This window comes from Equus caballus, chromosome 19, assembly GCF_041296265.1.
Source record: "Equus caballus isolate H_3958 breed thoroughbred chromosome 19, TB-T2T, whole genome shotgun sequence".
NCBI lineage: Eukaryota > Metazoa > Chordata > Mammalia > Perissodactyla > Equidae > Equus > Equus caballus.
In genome coordinates, this window is record NC_091702.1 from 55771260 (window position 1) to 55791032 (window position 19773).

The 19773-nt window shown below is 41.4% G+C and overlaps 1 protein-coding gene across 1 annotated transcript in view; it reads right to left on the reverse strand.

Annotated features, from left to right (window-relative positions):
- TMPRSS7 (transmembrane serine protease 7) overlaps nucleotides 1–16553 on the reverse strand; it is a 37842-nt gene extending 21289 nt beyond the window's left edge. The window contains exons 1-9 of the mRNA XM_070242787.1: nucleotides 16355–16553; nucleotides 14483–14690; nucleotides 11472–11602; nucleotides 8692–8759; nucleotides 7373–7566; nucleotides 6413–6451; nucleotides 5465–5693; nucleotides 4010–4140; nucleotides 2059–2171 (exon numbers count right to left, since the gene is read on the reverse strand). Of these exons, the coding sequence (XP_070098888.1) occupies nucleotides 2059–2171; nucleotides 4010–4140; nucleotides 5465–5693; nucleotides 6413–6451; nucleotides 7373–7566; nucleotides 8692–8759; nucleotides 11472–11602; nucleotides 14483–14690; nucleotides 16355–16402 (1161 nt within the window). The 5' untranslated portion in view covers nucleotides 16403–16553. The remainder of the gene's footprint in view (nucleotides 1–2058; nucleotides 2172–4009; nucleotides 4141–5464; nucleotides 5694–6412; nucleotides 6452–7372; nucleotides 7567–8691; nucleotides 8760–11471; nucleotides 11603–14482; nucleotides 14691–16354) is intronic.
- Between the last annotated feature and the right edge of the window lie 3220 nt (nucleotides 16554–19773).

A 19773-nucleotide genomic window follows, 5' to 3' on the forward strand; every position in this document is an offset into this window, starting at 1 on the left:
TGAGGATGATAGAAATTAACTCTTGTGTCAAAAAGCTTTCATTGGACCAGCCCTGGTGGCCTAGCTGTTAAGTTCAGTGTGCTCTGCTTCAGTGGCCCAAGTTTGCTTCCTGAGCACGGACCTACACCACTCATCTATCAATGACCATGCTGTGACAGTGGCTCACATACAAAATAGAGGAAGATTAGCAACAGATATTAGCTCAGGGTGAGTCTTCCTCAGCAAAAAAAAAAAAAAAAAGCTTTTATCATGACTTGGGTCAACATTTTTGTTACTTAAATCATCCAGTTTTTAGTCATTTTTAATAAATTCAAAGCTAGTTTACAGGTGAAAAATTAGTTTTTACATGATTTCTATTCACAGAAGCATGCTCTCACACAGCTATAGGTGACTAATCAACGCCTTCCTGTCTCCCTCGGCCCACCCCCCACTCCCCCAGTGGCATGCTTTTTTCCTTATAAAGATTTCTTTTTATTCAGCATTTCTAACCCTCAACCCCTAGTGAAACAGAGAGTGAGTTGAAAATCTTATTTACACCCTGACTAAAACATAATCACAGCAACATTCGGGGATGTTCATTTTAAGTCTTACAGGTTATCGTGGAATCAACATTTATTTTGTCTCAAAGGAATTTCGAACACTTGACAGAGCTTTTGGGAATGGGGCCTTTCTTGTTCTGGAAGCAAAAAGGATACAGCTCTGCATTTCGGAGAGATTAAAGAGACCGAGATTTGATGTCTTTCCCTCCTCTCTCTCCAGCCCCTCTCATCTTCTCTTCCTGTCTCCCTCTCTCCCACCTGAGATTCTGCTGCCCTGAGGCCTTAAGAACCTGGCAGTGAGCAAGAGTCTAGCACCTTTATGTTTTAATTATTTTGGAAATGTTTGTGATCGTGATAAAAAATAATTTAAGAATGCATGCCATCAGGACATTGACACCAAGTGCAGATTTGGGCATAATAAAATTATTAAAAATATTTGTGAATGTGCACAAGTCATATATGCAGCCAGCAAGCTCCTGCCTCAGGGCCTTTGCCTCAGCTGTTCTGTTTACCTGCCGGACTCTCATCCTAGGTATGCACAGGTTAGTTCCCTCATCTTCTGCAGGTTTCTGTGCAAATGTCCCCTTGCCCATGAGGCTTTCCCTGACTATCCTATTAAATAACAAATCCTCGACATCCTACCCTTCACACTTCCCACCCACCCAGCTACAGTGCCACCTTCCCTGCTCCATCCTTCTCCAGAGCATTGTACCACCAAGTAACATATTGCCTATATTTTACTTGTTTATTCGTTTGTCAGCTGTCTCCCTTTATTGTCTGGTAAGCCCCAGGAGAGCAGAACTTGCATGAACATGTGTCATGGATCCCAGGGTCTAGAATACTGCCTGACACATAGCAGGCATTCAGTTACATCATGTCGAATGAATACAAACTATATGCTGCTGCAGCTGACCTCTAACTGCTATGCCACACAGTACGCTCATATGTATGTGCTGAAAGAGCAAGGTGACAGCTCGCCCTATCCACGTGACACTGTAGTTGGAGAAAGAGAAACTGTTTACAGACTAGGATTTTAAAAAGAAAAGCAGAAACTCCCTGTCCAGCACCAGAGGGAGATGTACATATTTTATATAAATTTACACTCTGGTTTGCTTATATACCTGAAATATACATTGCCTAACCCGATTTATTATTTCTTTGTTATTCCTATTATAATGCTGATGATGAAGCAATTAAAAATTGATAAATGAACTCTGCCATAATAAAAGAAAAATTGTCTGATCATGTAACAAAGTCTTTGTGTTTTTTAATACAAACAAACAAAATAATAAATTGAAAAAATAAGCCTCAGTCTGCAAAGAGAAGTTAATTGGTGGGCAGAGGGTTGAGGTTTCAAGGAACTTTCATGTTCTAGACAGTATATTTCAACAAGGTTTAAATATTAAAAAATTAACTAATATTCTTTTTGTAACTGAAAAAAAAGGTAATTAAATTCAGAAATAAATTACTACTAAAAATAGGATAACACTTTTCTACCATAGTGGTAAAACTTGGCTACCTGAAATTTCCAGGTACACGTGCATTTCGGAGGATAGTAGCTTGGGTAATATGGACTTGAAATTTTCCCTTCAAAGCCAGCGATTTCTTTGACCAAAACTGTGTTTTCACACTCTGAAAAAAATATCCAGTCACACACAATGATTTGCCATTGCGAGATCACGGGAGAGACGCTGCATACATTTCTTTAACACAAATGCACACTTCCTTGATCAACAAGCTTATATTTTTTGAAATTTAAACTAATATTTTTAAAAAGAAATAGTACCCGACAGATGTATAGCTAAACTACTTGTTCAAATTCTATATTTGCTTTCAAATCATATATTTTGACTACAGATCTATAGGATGCTATTACTTTCTTTATAAACATAGTTTAAATATATTTTTTAAAGCTTCTGAGCTTATTTGCTCAAATGGGTGAAAATTTGTTGTTGAAGAACTATACCCAGTTGACATAACAAGTTGTTCTGTTTAAATAAGACAATCTAAATGTTTCTTCTTACTGATATGCTCATCCTTCTGCTGGAATGTACATTCTTTAAGAGTATTGATTTTTGTTTCTTTTGTTTATTGCTATTTCCCTGACACCTAGAATTATTCCTGGCATATAGTAGATGTTCAATAAATATTTGTTGACAAATTCCACTACAATATTTCTGAAATAATCATATTTTTAACCTTTGGGGTTAGAGATAATTTTCGACCCAACAACACTTCAATTAGCTAGTTCACTTTTGTTCAATAAGTCAATTTTACATTTGGTTTTGTAATAATTTTAAGGAGAAAACCTACCAAAATAAGCCACTGCCCTAAAATGTAGGTGACCCAAAGCTATCACACCATCTACTTCAGCCAAATCCCTTTCCTCTTCACCCCCATCTGCCATTCTGATCCCTTTGGCTTTATTGATGCTCATAAAGAAGTTACCAACACATGATCTGTAAGATTGGACCAGTTACAAGACAACAAATATTTTTAAAAGACTAGAGTTTCAGTGACGGCTCTTTTTATTCTGTTTTGTTTTGTTTTACCTCATCAATCCACGTCAAAAAGAAGAATGAAAGGGAGGTCAGTTTTTTCTCATTGTCTGACCTAGAAAAACCCGTGAAATCCCCTGGGTTTTACTTCACAGGTACTTTCCACGACGGCGTTCACATGCATCACTATTAATTAGAATTCACGAAAGACAGTCTAGTGTGCTAGTTACTAAGCTGTTATCTCTCAGCTCCAGACCCACCCTTCTCAAACCACTGATCTCTTTGCCACTTGGCTTCCTGATAGGCTCTGCCAATAGGGGGCGCTAAAGGGAGACCGGAAGGCTGGAGGAGGAAGAACGGGACTTCCTGTCTGTTTCCTCTTCCTGGGAGGGTCACCCCAGCAACACTTCTTCAACCCCAAAGCTGCACTTCCTTCTGTAGCAGAGTTGAATTCTGTTAGCAGTTTCCCTAACTTCTACGTTAGTGCATCTCCCTCAAAGATACCAGCCTCAGCTGTTTGTCACCCCCTCCTCAAAAGTCTGGATCCCAAGTCCATGGATACCTGCCTGCCTCTGGACTCAGAGACACCAACACCAGCTGAGCAGCAGCTCCACTTCAGAGATATGAGTTTCATTCCACAAACCCCTCCTCCAAGCTCTAGATTGTGTTCTGACCTCTTTCCTTTGTTGGTCCAGACCTAGGGATGGTAGTTGCTTCCTACATGTGTTACATCCATGATAGCTTACAGTTTTCTTTTTGCCTTTTGAGTTACCTTGTTAACACCTTTATAGTGAGTTAACAGTTCTTTACACTAAACTCTGTCTGTTAAAATAATATGATCTCTCTCATCTGACTGGACTCTGAGTCAGAATCTCTGACTAATTCAACTAGCATTACAGCACAGCCTCAGGAGAGATCAGACTGGAGCATCATAACAAATATTTCTAAGGGTGGCTTTTAGGGAAAACTTACTTTGTTCTGGAATGACCTCCAAATATGCCCGGATTCCTGACAGGCTCCGTATCTGAGGAGACTTCAACGTCACCAACATGAGATTATTTGTAGAAACAAATGACATTAATGTTCTTGTGGGTTCACAAATTCTGAAACCAGATAACAAAGCAACAGTAGATGAATAATAGTTTATTAAGAGGCGGGCCTCCATCCATCACTAATTCCACACATTCCTGAGCCATCCACACAGTTCTTGTGACCAGACTGCCAGTCAGGTCTTCGTCAATTAGTGGCCACAGGGCATGACAGATGGAGGAGAGTTGACTTAGGTACAGAAATTTTTGTCCAGTAAATACTGAAGAATTCTCCTCGATGGCCATCACTGGACCCTCCTTGAGGGCAAACAAGGCATAAAGGCAGGGTATTTAATGGCTAAGGTCATGGGCTCTACACTGAGAACTCTGGGTTCAAAACTCAGCTCCATCACTTAACTGGCTGAAAGACTCTGGGCAATCAACTAAATCGTCATAATGCCATTGTTCCTGCTATGAAATGGCAGTAATAATAATAGGATACTCTTCATATAGCATTGTGATGAGGATTAAATGAGATGATAACTAGATATGCCTGGAAGATTGAAAAGAAACCAATAATAATGATTGAGGAATGGGAGCCAGCCACAAACTTACTTTTCACTGCATATCTTTATATACTGTTTGAATTTTTAACATGCATCTTCATCACCAAAATATAAATAATGCATACCTACATAAAGTACTGTTACATACATCCATAAACACTGTTAAAAATAATAAGATAATTCATGCCTTTTAGCACAGTAAGAAATAGTAAATTCTTAATAAAGCCTGTCATTATTAGGTTATCCAAATATTAAGCTTTCATAAAAAGATGTCTACTTGCAAGTAAAAAATATTAGGGTATGTATATGTACATATGTGTGTAATTACATATATATGAATGAAAGGATTTATGCAAAAATATAACAGACATTTGTTCTGCATGGTAGGATTGTAAAATAATTGATGTTGTTTTCTATGACTGACCTCATTTTCCACAATGAACACTGTGCTATTTTCATAATAAGGAAAAAATTTTTAATTGTTTTACTAATGCTATGCAATCATCATCAAACATTTATTCTCACACTCTATTGAAATAGTAGACTCCATTGGGATTGCAATAAAAGTAAAATTAAACAAAAAATCGGTTAGATTTCAGAAATATTGTCTGAAGTTCCTGCTATACTGATTTTGACAAGTGAAAAGCAAACATCGTGTCTCACAGGCGTGGCTCAGCTAACATACAGGGTGCTCAATAGCGTATGGGTCAGTCTTTGACCTCATGAGTAGACGCAAAAATGGTTTAAAAAAATCCAAGGCGAACCCAGATACTGCAAAACAGAGATGTTGTAAAAAATCTTTTCACTAGCCAACCAGAGTGTCTGCATAATACCTATACAAGATGGTGCTCCGGATTGGCAAGAGGGCATCGTAAATGGTCAGGGAGTCTGTGACACAGTTGTCGGCTTCTATCTCGATGGACTCGATGGAGAAACGAATCAGATAGCCCACTATGGCCACCAGTTTGAAGTGGCACATCAGCCGCCCTGAGGTTGCAGAAATCTCCAGAGGGTAGCGGAAAGACGCATGATCTGCATAGAAATACTGAGAGCAGCCTTTGTCTGTGGAGACAGCAGTGTTGTTTTTGTTTTAGGAATGCCTTTTCTAGAAATTCGTATAGAAAAGTAAAGAGCAAAAGAGGTCATGTGGAGGACAACTGTTGTCTTTGCCAGCCTCGAGTCCACTCCCCTCTCTTCTGGTAACAGCGTCTAGATTTTACCTTGAGAAACTACCCCTACCCTGTCTATATGGTTTGCTTGGGGCCAAATTCGCCCTTAGGTCCAGAGGTGGGCACATGACCCAGAGCGCCAATCAGAGTCAAAGAAGCTAGTTCAGGTGCGGGCGTGTCAGCCAATCTGAGACGTTGAGACTCAGACCCAGAACTTTGCAGGAACTATCAGGAAATATGTGTGGGGTTTTTTCCACCATGGTTGCTAAACTGAAAAATTATACGCTTGGATCTGTTGGTGGCCTTTTATGCCATTCCACTGGAAGAGAACAATCGATGAAACCTCAACAGAGGAAAACAGAGATGCAGAGTCCTGATATTTTATTTTAGAACCCGGACCCGACGATGCTTGAAGCCAGAACCCTCCATGGATGTCCCAGTTACATGAGCCAATCAAGTTTCTTTTGTGCTTATGCCAGTTTGACTGTATTTCTGTCACTTGCAACTGAAGGAGCACTAACAAATACCATCATTTGAAAGGGAAAACTAGCCAAATGGACACTGATTTGGAGGTGAGAGGAGAGGGGGAAAAAACCACATGACATAATTTACCAGCTCCTATGGTTGAGGAGTAGTCTGACCGAAGCCCAGCTGCATTGAGAAAACACACAGAAAAGACACTGTCAGTCCCAGCATTTCATTTGAGAATTTTGTTTAGTAAAAATTATTTTCAGTCCTTTAAAAGCCATCCGACACTTCTGGAATTTGCTGTAAAATAATCCAGTGAGTGTGGGGGAGGTTGTTTCCGTATTTGGAGATCAAATAGGATGGCCATGAGTGGATCGTTGTTGAAGCTGAGTAAAGAGTATATGAGAGTTCATTATACTATTCTCTTTACTTTTGGAGGCTTGAAATCATCCATAGTGACGTTTTAAACATTTTTCAAAGGTTAAAATATAACCAAACAAACATAATAATAATTAGTTCTGAAGTAGTACATGTGGTGCAGAATTTTCCACTAGAGATTTTTCATTCACTCGTTTAACAAATACTTATCAGCCACCTACTACACAGCTGCCCTACATACAAGTTAAATCAAAAGAGAAAGCTGCAGGAACTTTGGGTTCCAGGGTACTTAAACCATTTCACTGTCAAGACAAACGATGGAATTTGCGTTTTGACAGGACTATGGGGCAAGCCGTTTTGGAGCGTTGGGCAGAGGAGTGCGGTTCTGTCTGGAGGAGGGAAGAGACAAAAGGAACCTCAGCAAAGCTCTTCCCTCTCCAGGACTTGGAGCCTTAGTTTGAAGATACATGAAGCTAAATTAAATATAGAGAGGAGTATACTTTAATAAATTCAATTTCATGTATATTTTGATCCCAGTTCTACTGCCCAATCACTGTATATGACATTTAGCCATTTCCTTTACCAATGTAGTTCTAACGTCTTCAGTTAATCTTGTTCCAGTTGGGATTAGGGAAGAGAATACTTCATTACGACATTGACTATGATAATAGCAGTATCAGGAGTGTTGCAGAAGGAATGTTTAAAAGAGAATTACCCAACAATCACCATTTAGTACTACAGAGTCCATGTCCACAGCCAGACCCTGCAAGCTCCCCACAGAGGTCCGGTTTATGATGCTCGTCTGGATGGAGTCCTTCAAGATGGTGGCCACACAGTCCTCACAGAAGATATGGCCCTTGGCATGTGGCATGACAAACACAATCCAAAAGTGGATAAGGAGGCCACCTTTGTTGTTACTGCTGTAGTGAAAAAAGAAAGATGTTCAAGGATACCTCTCAAGAAGTAGACTCTCATAGGGAGCCAGTGACCTAAACGATAGATTCAAGGTAAGGTCAGTGAGTACATCCTTTGTAATGCACATCCCTCAACAGAACATAACTTCCTTCTTTAGGAATTCATTGACTCCTATTATGGGGATTGGACAGGGAAAGCATCATAGTACGTGTATTCTTGTGTTGGATTCAAATCTAGAACCGTTAATGTACAGCTGCATCTCCATGGAGAATACGCTATTTCTATGGATGTTAATTAGCATTCACAGCTATCACAAATAACAGCTATAATTTTTAGTAACCTACCACATCCAAACACAGTGCTAAATCTGTTTTATCACATTTAATTTTATGAGAAAGGTCCTATTGTTATTCCATTTTATAGATGAGGAAATTAAGGCCAAATACAACTCAAACTCACACAGGTAGTAAGTAGCAAATCCAGGAATCAAACCCAATTTGGTTTTCAGTCTGACCCTGGAGCAGGAGCTCCTCGCTGCACAAGTATTGTCATGTTTTATGAGAAACATAAGATAGCGTTCTCTAGTAAATAACTTGGGAAATGGAAGGTGAAGGAAAGTAAACAAATTACTTTACTCCAAGACTTCTCAGTGCCTTTAATATGCCAGAGTGGACTGTGAATCTCTGTAGATATATTGGGCATGGGAAAAGGTGGGATACAATACACGGCACACAGTTTTTCCTAAAAATTATTTGACCATGGGATGCCTTTTTCTCAGAAGAACTCTCATGACCAGCTTTTTATTGAACATATTTTGAGAAATACAGGTCTGCGTTTTATTTTTGCCCCCACCCAACATAGCAGGCAGTGTATGGCCATTTTGCCCAGGGGCATTAATCCAGGGACCCGGGATCCCAGATGGGGAGACGGCAGGCTTTGGTAGACGAAGAGAAAAACTCAGCATGAGAGCAGGGGAAGGAGTCGGGGCACCACTGTGCCAAAGGTGTTAACCCAAAACTGCCTCCAAGAAGTCACGGGAGAATGGTGATATCTCAGTCTTCCCACTGCCTTGAGGGGAATTTACAGCAGTGAGCGAGTGTGGAAATCCCAAAGCGAGGGACGTGCGTTACCTGACATCTGCGACGACAGACTGCTTGTAAAATTTGGAGAAGGCGGATGTTGTATACACCAGGTTTACCTGAAAAAGAAGACCCGAAGCCTCTGAAGGCTTTCGAGTATGCCTTCCTCTTACAGTACCCAGCACGCTGTGGTCCAGGCTCCGACAGCCAGCGAGGAGAGACACAAGTCTCAGACTAAAGGCCTCTGACTCCAAACCCAAACATTAGTCCTTGAAATCAAATTCCTGCTTCCTCTAGCCGTCTTCAGTTACTTTCATTCTGCTCTCTGTGAAGAATCATCAGTTACCTTCATTCATTTATTGCTGTCTTTATACATCCTAATCAAGCTTAACTTCCGTATTCCGCCTACACCAAAAGTTAATTTTCTCCACAATTAATAAATCAAACTCGTTTAAGAACATTTTCAAAATATTTGACCCGACGTCTTTTCTATCAATGCACGGCATGGAAAATTTATTCTTAAGGACACATTCCTGTATTCGCCACTAGGGGGCGGGTGGTGCCCACAGCCGGGTTGACCCTCCCCCTTCAGAACTCTCCAGTTTCCGGGGAAGCACCCAGCCTCTTTAAAACTCCATAATTGGATCTCAGAAGAAAGCTCTTTCAATCAATTTACCTTCTTTGCCCTTACTTAGCATTTCTAAAACCAAATTGACTCTCTTCTGCTAAATCTTCTTCTCCTCCTGTATTTCTTCGTAAGAGCAAAACCATCTACCTAATTGCCCAGGAGGAAAAAAACCCCTTAGAAATAATATAGGATAGTGAAAAATATATGAGCTATGGTGTTTAAATTCCCTATGCAACACAGAACACGTTACCTAGACTTGCTGAGCCTCCACTGTATTTTTCTTTTTCTTTTTTTATCTGTAAGCGGTGATCAAAAAGGCTGCCTCTTTAAGTGGCATATTAAATAGCGATAATAAAATGTGCTGAGCGCCATGCTAACTATAGGAACAAGGGTCTACACAAAGCCAGTGTGGGCTCTGCGGGGGGGGGGGGGGGGGGGGGGGGGGGGCTGTCAGCGAGGGTTTCACAGAGAAGGACACCTTTTGGATGGGTCATGAGTGATGAGTGGAATTTCACTCAGAAGAGGCTGGACAGAGGCTTTAGATCCAGAGAGAATAGCACTAGAAAGGGCCGCAAGACGTGTAGATGCAACGATTATTCATCATACAAAGAATAGTTGGCTTAGATCACAAGCTTTCTGTCGTGGAGAAAGTGGCATGAAATAGACTGGGAAGACCGGGGGCAGATTTGGAAAAGCACCTGCTTGCCATTCTTAAGAATTTGTGCTTTATCCTTAAACCAAAGCAGAAATATTATTTTTAAAGGATCCCTTCAGCAGTAGAGAGAAATGGCTTGTGGGGGGGAATGAGCAGTATTGCCTGGGATTAGGAAAAGGGGGAAGGAGGTGGAAAAAAAAAATGCCTACCTCTTTGGGCTGATTTTAGGACTAATTGATATATATTAGAATTAAAGCAATGTACCCAGTATACTGGGTACTAGAAGGTACTGAAGGCCTTCGATAAATAAAAGCCACTGTGCCCACTGTGGCCTTTGCTTCCTCTCTCTCACAACCTTTCCTCATTCAACACTACAGCATGCCTATCACTGCTGTAGAGTCACCACTGGGTGGGCCATCCTCTCCATTACTGTGCGGATAACTGGCAGAAACTTTCAAGTTGGTAATATGTACCAAGAGCCACGCATAGATGTTTTGCTATTTGACCAGTGATACTTTTAGGAAATCTCCTAAGGCAGTAATCAGAGATGCACACGGTTCATGTGGCAGTTTTGTTGTAGCACTATCTATAGGAACAAAAATTGGAAGCAACTTAAATAGCCAATAAAAAGGGATTTGCTAACTTTGTAGCTATTAAAACATATGCTTTTAAAAGACTTTTGCTTAGAAATGTGCAACCTAAGGTTAAGAGGAAAAAATCAGATTATAAAACTGAGTGTCTGCTAATACTCCAATATCACGTCATCCCTTGTGTTTATGTGGTCCAAATTAAGAAGGGCTCAATCTCTGGAGAGGATGTTAAAGATTTTAATGTTCTTTTTTACACTCTTCTGAATTTTATAAAATTTTTACGATAAATATGTATTAGTTCTATAATAACAAAGTCTTTTTTAATTTTTTTTTTTTCCGAGGAAGATTAGCCCTGAGCTAACTAACTACTGCCAGTCCTCCTCTTTTTTTGCTGAGGAAGCCTGGCCGTGAGCTAACATCTGTGCCCATCTTCCTCTACTTTCTATGTGGGACGCCTACCACAGCATGGTGTGCCAAGCGGTGCCATGTCGGCAACCGGGATCCGAACCAGCGGATCCCGGGCCGCTGAGAAGCGGAACATGCGCACTTAACCACCGCGCCACGGGGCAGGCCCCAGCAAAGCATTTTTTTTAAAGTGAAGAGATGCCAGTGCATCAAGGTTGAAATAAATGTGTACAGATCACAGAATTAATCAGAATGCATGTAACTTCAGTACTGGGAGGCAATTTAAAGCCCACCTGATCCAATTCCTTTATTTTGTAGATGAGAAAAACTGAATCTCAGAGCACTACTTCTTTTAGTTTCAGCAGAAAAAAAATAAATAAGCAATTCTATCAAAGGAGTAAGTCTATCTGACAGCCAAGATGAGCTAAATCCCATACCCTCTCTGCTTCCTTCATCCACCCTGCTCACCTGTGACACTTGTCACCCCTCCACCCCATCCCCTCACCCCTGACACCTCCCTTCCCCAGCCTCTCAAGTGCCCCCGTCACCTCACCACTTGCTGCACAGTCTGTGCCACTGACAGAAATTCCCTGGACTCCTTCTGTCGGTGTTCAGGGAGAAACTCAATGTTGGTGATGCGGAACATGCCCACAAAGTAAAAGGCGTCTTTGCTTTCCGTCTTACCTGTGAGACAGGAGAGAAGGCGGTCAGGAGATTGCCTCTGTCTGGCGCTGGGGCACAGTCTGACCTACATCAGTATCAGATCCTAAAACGATTTTATTTTAAGCAGCTGCGTATTTTACCAGTTACGGCTGGTGGAGCTCTACATGTGGTTAGTAATATCTCTTCCATCAGCGGGAAATCACCATATCCCTTTGAATAGTCTATTCTTTCTATCAGCTTCTGGCAAATACTTAAGGGCAAGATTAAAAGGTAAAAGATAAACCTCTCTGACTTTATACATGTCCTAGAGATGCTAAGAGGTCAAAAACAGCACTCACAATGTTCATGGATGCTAAGTCTGTGGAAGGAGAGGAAGTAAGAAACGTGCACCACTGAGCTCAGAGGTGACCTGACATAGTGGGAGAAGAGAGAAGGGCCCCCAACTGAGCTTCACTGACCCCTTGGGCGCTCATGCCCTGTCTGACTTGTGAGGCTGATGCCCGTGGTGCTGGGCCAGTCCTCAGCTCTGTGCAGTGCCGGGAGACTTCATCCTTCCTATGCGCCACGAAGTGTGGTCTTTGGCCTGGTGTCAGGTCACTCTTGCTCAAATACTCTGCCCAGTGAGGACCATGGGATCAGTACTGGGCATCGGGCCTACCAGAAACTGCTGACAAAATAGGCAAAGATATTGCCTGTCTGAGTTGCCTTCGGGCACCTGAGAATAGTGTGGGGGCCATGAGGGGCTCTCCTTTCAGCCTTTCCTTTTTGTTACAAGGTATTACTGCTATGTGACACCACCCCTCTGGCTCCCACGGCCCACCGCATCATAACTTCTGTCTGCATGTCTGCCCTTCTAGACGAACAGTAACTTCTTTTTGTCCCTCAGCCCCTAACATAGCATAGTGAATGCCTGCCTTAGCTTTGAAGCTCAATAGACGTTTGCGGGAAGGAAAGCAGAGAAGAAGCAGGAGAGAGGGAGACAGGGAGAGAGGGAGAGAATACTCTCTCTGGGCACAATGCCCAGTACATGGAAATGCTGAATAAGTGGTGGCTGATTTAAAAAGAAGGTACACCCTATGTGAGTGATAGGAAGCCGCCTCCCTCTTATGACCCATCCAGGGTCACGTGAACCCCAAGCGGTGTGGTTCCGCTGTGGCAGGTTGGGGAGGGGCACAGGGTGAGGGCAGGAGACCTGAGCTCCTGTCCCAGATTTACTCTTTCAAGTTATGTGACCTTAGACAGATCGCCTTGCCTCATTAGGTCTCTCCTGTAAAACAAGAGTTGCTTTTGTTTCTGATTTTACCAGGAACGTGTTTCTTAGATTTTTTTTTTCCTTGCAGACTCTAAAATTTGAATGAAAACTATAGCTTCTATCTAGAAGCTTGCACATCCTCCTCACATCAGTAAGTACTCAAGAGTCAGGATCACAACAATGCAGGGGAGATCAATTTAGTCTTGAGCCAGATTACATTTACCTAACTCTTTAGCTCAGCCCAACACACAAGACCCTGCACTGTCTCCCTGATGAGCAGTCCACGCTCCACATTTCTCAAGGCCACCTTCCACACCCAAATTGCTTGGATCAAAACTAACCTCTGTTGTCTGTTGAACAGTTCTCATTTATTCATAAAAGTATCCCTTTGCTCATACTGGTCTGTCTTCCTGAAATGCCCTTCTCTGATTTTTATGCAGCCATCAAACTACTTCTACACAGTGATGTTCCAAAACTTTATGCAAAATGCCAGGGCAACGCAAATGCATCGGTCAAAGCCCAGCAGAGGCTGATGGGAAATAAGTTGGTTTTTCTGGGTTGGGGTTGTGTGTCTTTTGTGTTTGTCTTAATTGCCCATCAATTTCACTTCCCCACTAGTCCATAAACTCCCTGCAGACAGATTTTTTTCTTGTCTAGGCTCTGCTCCCATGCCTATCACAGGGCCCACTTCCAAGATGTGTCAATGAATTTTCAGAGCTAGTTCGTGAAGCCTTCTCTGGACTTTATTCCTGGGCAGGTTGGAGGCCTGTCTTCTGTGATTGCAAAGTAATTGCTTAAGCAAAAAAATAAATCAACTCACTCTCCCTCTCTAGCACTGAACTGCAAGTTTTTTGAAAGTGGCAATGCATCTGTGAGCTTTTTGAAGGTGGGAGATGCATCTTGGTGCGCCTAATGTCTTACATTGTGCCATGCAAATTATAGGTGATCAATTTGTGTAGATGTAAGTGACCTGCACTGTTCAAGACAATATTCATTAATTCTTTGCCTATAAATCTTGCTTTCCAACCAAATTGTAATATTCTTGAGAGTACACTTATCTTGTGTCAAATATATTAAGATGTGTGGGGTGGGAAGTCCAGCATAAGTCAACAAATGCTAGAGTTAGTGAGCTGCATGGGTAAGTACTACTCTCTAAGGAAGAACTTAGTTATAACTCCTGTCCAAAAGGGTCAACCAGATTGACAAAAGCATAAAAAACAGAGGAGAAAAAGGTACATGAGTAAAATAAAGCTCAGGCAGCTGGAAATATAAGGTTGCCTAGAAACAGGAGGTGGGTGGAATGAGGAAAGGAAACAGCTTAGCATTCCATTCATTTTTTAAAGCTAAAATGCATTACATTTCTGAACTAGTCAAAAGCTCCTAAATATCCTCCTCAGCTCTTATCCTATCCCCCATCTCTGCTCCTCCTGCTCTCCTATGGGAAAAAAGCAGAGGTGGTAAAAGAAGAAGTAGGAGAGAAAATTTTGGTTTCTTCCTCCTTAAAACCTCAACAGTTTGGGAAATGGTTATCAGTCTGGGAAATAGGAAAATTCTATCAGAAACACCCCTGGGGTAGGTTGGGCCTGCATTTCTCATGCTGAACTCACAGGGCCAGCCCTAACCCCAAAGAAATGCAGGGTTTAACTCACTGATGTAGAGCCATAGAAGGGTCCAGGCTATGACTGCTAGGATGAATAAAAACACTGTGAAGAGAATGATTTTATTTTGGACATTCCAAAAGGGAGCTTTCTTCTTGGCTTGCTTCTTGGGCTTGGCTTTGCTGATGGGTTTTCGTGGTGGTCGTCTTCCTGGCAGCTTCCCATGGGCACTGACCACCTGAACTGAGATATTGGATATCTTCAAAAACAAGAAAGATGTATCATCAATGAGAGGTAGTCTGGAGCTTAAATGGAACCACCCCGTCAGGAAAATCTTGGTGCTGAAAGGCCTAAATATGTCAGTCAAATTATTTATATTAGCATAATAAATGGACTTGCATTGAATCACATAATTAAGGTGAGAAAAAACAGACATCATATGAACTCTGGTGAAATGTTTCCCAGGTCCTCTCCTTAACTCTCCAATTCTGCTAAACAGATGCTGTAGAAGATAGGCCTAAATTTCATGGAGTGTAGACTAGAGGACCTGAAGGTCAGAAGGTTAGGATTCCATGTGGGTTAATTCAAGCGGATACAGTTCAGATGTGGGAATGTGTATGTGCTTCCAATGTTTGTATTCTATAGCTTTTCTCCCACAACCAATGTCTTCTGGACTGAGGCAGGACTGAAAATAAGAAAATAAGTGACTTCCTCATAGAAATGAATTGATGTGCTAATTGTGACTTCATGACTGGTGTTAGGAAGAAAATGTTAAGGCTGACGCTCTGGTTTGTGCAAGGCTGTAGGATGGGGATCAAAGTGCATGTTTCAACATTGCCCCCCAGGTATGCACTTTTAAGGCAGTTGCTGAATTGCTCAGTGACTCAGTTTCTCAATAACAAATGAAAGAATAATTAAAAATAAAGAATGAAATAGAGGACTCCTGTTAGATTAGAAAGTTATTGATTTTAGTGTTTTGATGTGCAAAGTGTTATGTGCAAGAGGAAAAAATACATTATTTAACTGTTTCCCCTCCCCTTTTATTTTCTCCTCTACCCTCTGTCATTTGATGCTGTGAATTCTTTAATAATGTATATGAGAGTTTAGCTTCTTTGAAGGAGAGATTTATACATGTCAGCGTAACTAAACTCCAGTGATGAAATAACTTTTAACCACACATTCTTTTGAAGACAACAATCTAGAACACCAGTTCCAAAGAAAACATCTCTTTTTTTGAGCTCCCCTAAGAATTCTCTCATTCTCTCTTACTCTCCCTGACTTTTCCCTTTAAAGTACATGTCTTCCAGTCTCTAATGCTACCAATTAATGGGATAATATGTGGCCAAGAACATTCTGAATTATTCATGGCTCCCTCATTCTTTCGGCCAAAACACCCTTGTCAACCCCTGGAATGAAATGTAGCTTATATCCTTCCTGGTGAAACTGAACTAGACCAGACACCCTGCAGGAAAGGAGATGGTGTTTCTAAAAAGAAAAACATTCTACTGTAGTATGAGTTGACTGTGATGTCAAACTACTTTCAAATATTCCCGCAGAGAAGTCAAAAAGGAAAACACAGAGAAATGCCAGCACATGTAGAACTGACAAGGCCAAGGTTGGATCTTTAAATGCAGGAACACATTATAGGCAGTCTCAGTTAGCACTGATTAAATTTTAAAATGGAATTTGTGTAGAGATCAGTACAATTTCCCTGGAGTTTTAGAAAAACAGCTGCAAATCAATTGCGAAGTACACACTTTAAAACAAGCTCACATTCGTAAAATCCATTAAGTACCATGGGAAGATAAAGTATTTTATTATTGCTCCTTTTATTTTTGTTAAGTAACATGGCCTCATTTTACTAACAGGGTCAACAATAAATGGCATTCAAGTAAGAGGGAAGGCTTCCCACACTGTACTTACATTCACATCAGCGGGCTTGGTTGAAATATCACTGTTTTCTTTGTCCATGTTTATATGTTCTGCATGTGAACATCCAGAGGTGTCTCAAAGCCGGGTTTCACCCCCCTCCATTCTTGCTTGAGAAGAATTGTTTGCTGCATTCAAGCTAGCTTTCAGAGGAAAGGAGTCAACTTACTCCACCGGGTCCAGTTCAGAAACTGAAGCTGCCTCATTGCTATATAGCAAACATTAAAGGGACCTATCAGTCAGCTTGGCACCCCAAGCTGAAGGTGCCTTAATGTACCTCTAATACTAGCCTGGCCCCTCAGAGCTGAGCCTCAAGGCAAGGCTGCCTCACAAGGACACAGTTCAACAATCCAAAAATATTTACGAGTCATTAAAACTTTTGCCTGTGTCTTCTAAAGAATATTAAGAGATCTAGCATTTAACTCTCAGCACCACTTCCTAGAAACCCCCACACCCCTGTTTCTCTTGCTCACATCTTGTGCCCACCCAGAAGCCTCAGTCACCAATTCTGCTCTCAACGCTGCCGCTACACTCTGAAAATTCCTGTCCAAGAGGGTTTTTTCCTTTTTCTCCCCTCCTCTTGGTGTCCTCAGTAAACCCAGGTCCTTTCTGATGTAAGTCTCCTCTTCCTATCTGTCCCTTTCTTCCCCAAGTTAACCCGAATTAGGTTCAAGTGTGGGGAGAGGAAGGTAATCATGAGGGGCATTGTCAGAATGTTCTTAGCAGATGGGGGCGGGGGGAGGTGCCTAGGATTGCTTATACATTATACACCCATCCCAGTGATGCAGACATGCTGTCCTGTGGGCACTGGGCGTCAATGGAAAGCTGGTTAATTGCCTTTAAAGGGGAAACACTACTCCGCTGATCTAGATACACACTCCAGTCCTTCAAGGTGTAGTCATAAGAAAGCAAGTGAGAAACTGCCTCACTAAAATGAAGTCCTCTTTAACTGCCCATCATTTCTGTATTATTTCCTTTATTTCTAGAACTATTCATTTCTACATAATGTAAGTAAACTATATGTCCTGAGCAGTGGCCACTGACAAGGACTCTCCTTGAGAGGAACTTTAGGCGGGCTCCTCTGAGCCCTCTTTTTACCAGTGCCTCATCCTTGGGCCCTGTCCTCAGCCTGCCTAGTCCAATTGGAGTAAGAATCCTGATGTCAATTTAGTGAGAATCCCTGCCCCTTGATATCTGATCAACTTCCTCATTCTGAACCCTTGATGTATAAATCCTTGGCCTGCCTTTGGCGAGAATCCCCCTACCCTTGATGTTTCCTGTTAGTAATTTTCCTTCCACCGGCCTCCTCACTCTGTTCATTGGCCATACCTCACCAGCTATCTTTGCTGTATTTGGGATTAACCTAACTCTATTCTAAAGTCTCTTTCCTCTATTGCAATAGTACTGAATAAAATCTGTCTTTACAGCCTTCTCACTAGTGTCCATCTCTGTTTCTCTTTGACGCCACCAAGATTGGGAAGGGGCAGCAAATCGTAGGAGGCTGCACTGTATGTACAGAAATTTAAAACAATCTTACAACCAACTACAGGCTGCTTTTCATTGTCACCATTTGCCAGTAATGCTAAACAATGTCATTGATAAAATACTCCTCCCTGAAAAAAATCTTTGATTGGTATACATTCTAAACGATTGCTGCCATTACAATTGAGTTTTAATAATATATATGTAAGCTTCAAATGAGCACATTTTTATTACTCATCTTTTAATAAATGACTCATGTAGAAGTTAATCTGGAGGACTCTCATCTGTACAGTTGGTCTCAAAACCAAAAAGACTCTGTGACACATGCTTATTTCAAGAGTAAGTTTCTAACAGTCTGGGGTCATTTGAGCTGACTTGGGGGAGAATCTTTGTCTCCACAACGCATGTGGAATTACATATTCCTGCATTTAAGCAGAAGATTCAAAGTAACCAACAAAAGCACAATGACTGTAAAGGTGAAAAAACAGAACTTCAATTATCTCATTTCTGTTATTCCATATGGCCATTGGGAGTTAGTTTATACTGAAAATTTAAAACAATTATACAGAGCATGAACTGCCAGGGGTAATATTTTTATATATAATATTTTATATCCAATAATTATTTGTTAATTTTATTTTTATGACCATAATTGTATATACAAAGTTGAGTATAATTTTTCACTGATTTTTTCTAGGCATTATTAGTCTTCACTTTACTTTCTGATTATTACTGAAAATACTTTCATTGCCTAGAGGAAAGGGTTGTTAAGAGTGATCCACTCTACAGGGACAGATACATGATAAAGCAAGTACAGAAAATGTTAATGGCAGGATCTCAGTGTGGTATATGCATCTACACTATAGAATTGTTTCAACTCTCTGTTTACAAGTTTTCTTGATAAAATCTTGGGGGAAAATTATCATCTCTGGGAGTCACATACTCTAGATAAGCCACTAGTTTTGAGAGGCAATAGCAAAGAAAGTTGAAGTGCAAGATAAAATTTTGGTGACTGCGCGTGCATCCATCTCCTTGTTGCTTTCACTGGCATAGCAGTCTTGGTACGGAGCCCCCTCCATCCCAGAACATATGACCAAAGAGAATCACAATGACCAGATGGAGGTTGGTGCTTCCCATCATAAGCAGCTTGAAAGATAGTGAAGAGGTTTCTATTCCTTTCCCAGGAACAGAGGCCCCTGTGCTGAGGGAAGTGGGGCAGGTGACTACCTACTGGTCAGACAAGCAGATATTGTGCAATGGGAAAAGGGAATCATTTTCCATTGGATTCAGCAGTGGCCATTGGGAGCACATAACTTATCCAATACATTAATTCGATACGTGAAAACATTTTGAATGTTTCAACCTTCTGTCTCAACCATGAGCCCAGTGGACCTGAAGGCCTAGAGGTAGGACCAAGTCATTCATCTAACATAAGCAAGGTCTGGGCCCCTGGCATGGAAGGCACTTAGCAATGGGGTGACACTTCCATCCTTGCCTATCCAGAGGACGGGCCAGCTCTGCAGCAACTGATAAATTCATTTCTGCTACTTAGGACCCACTTCTCTCTATTATGATCAATGGCCACATGCAAAGCTGCCATTTGATCCCCACTCATCCTTGAGCTCTCTGCAGAGGGGGAATGAATCCTGAGGAATCACAAGGTTGCACAGGAGCCTAGGAAGCCAGCCAGCCATTTAACACTATCACCCTAAATGTCCTGTAATAAAATGACGCGACAGTGATCCTGGCTTCCCTGTGCCTGCTGACTCACAGGAACATGATTCTAATCCATTTGTCACATCACATGGAACTTTTTAAAAAGTGAAATGATAGTGGGGCATCTTAGTGAACCCCTAGATCTAGGCTATTGTAATATCCTCTCAACTGGTTTTCCTCCTCTGGGCTCATTCCTCCCATGTGCACATCACTAC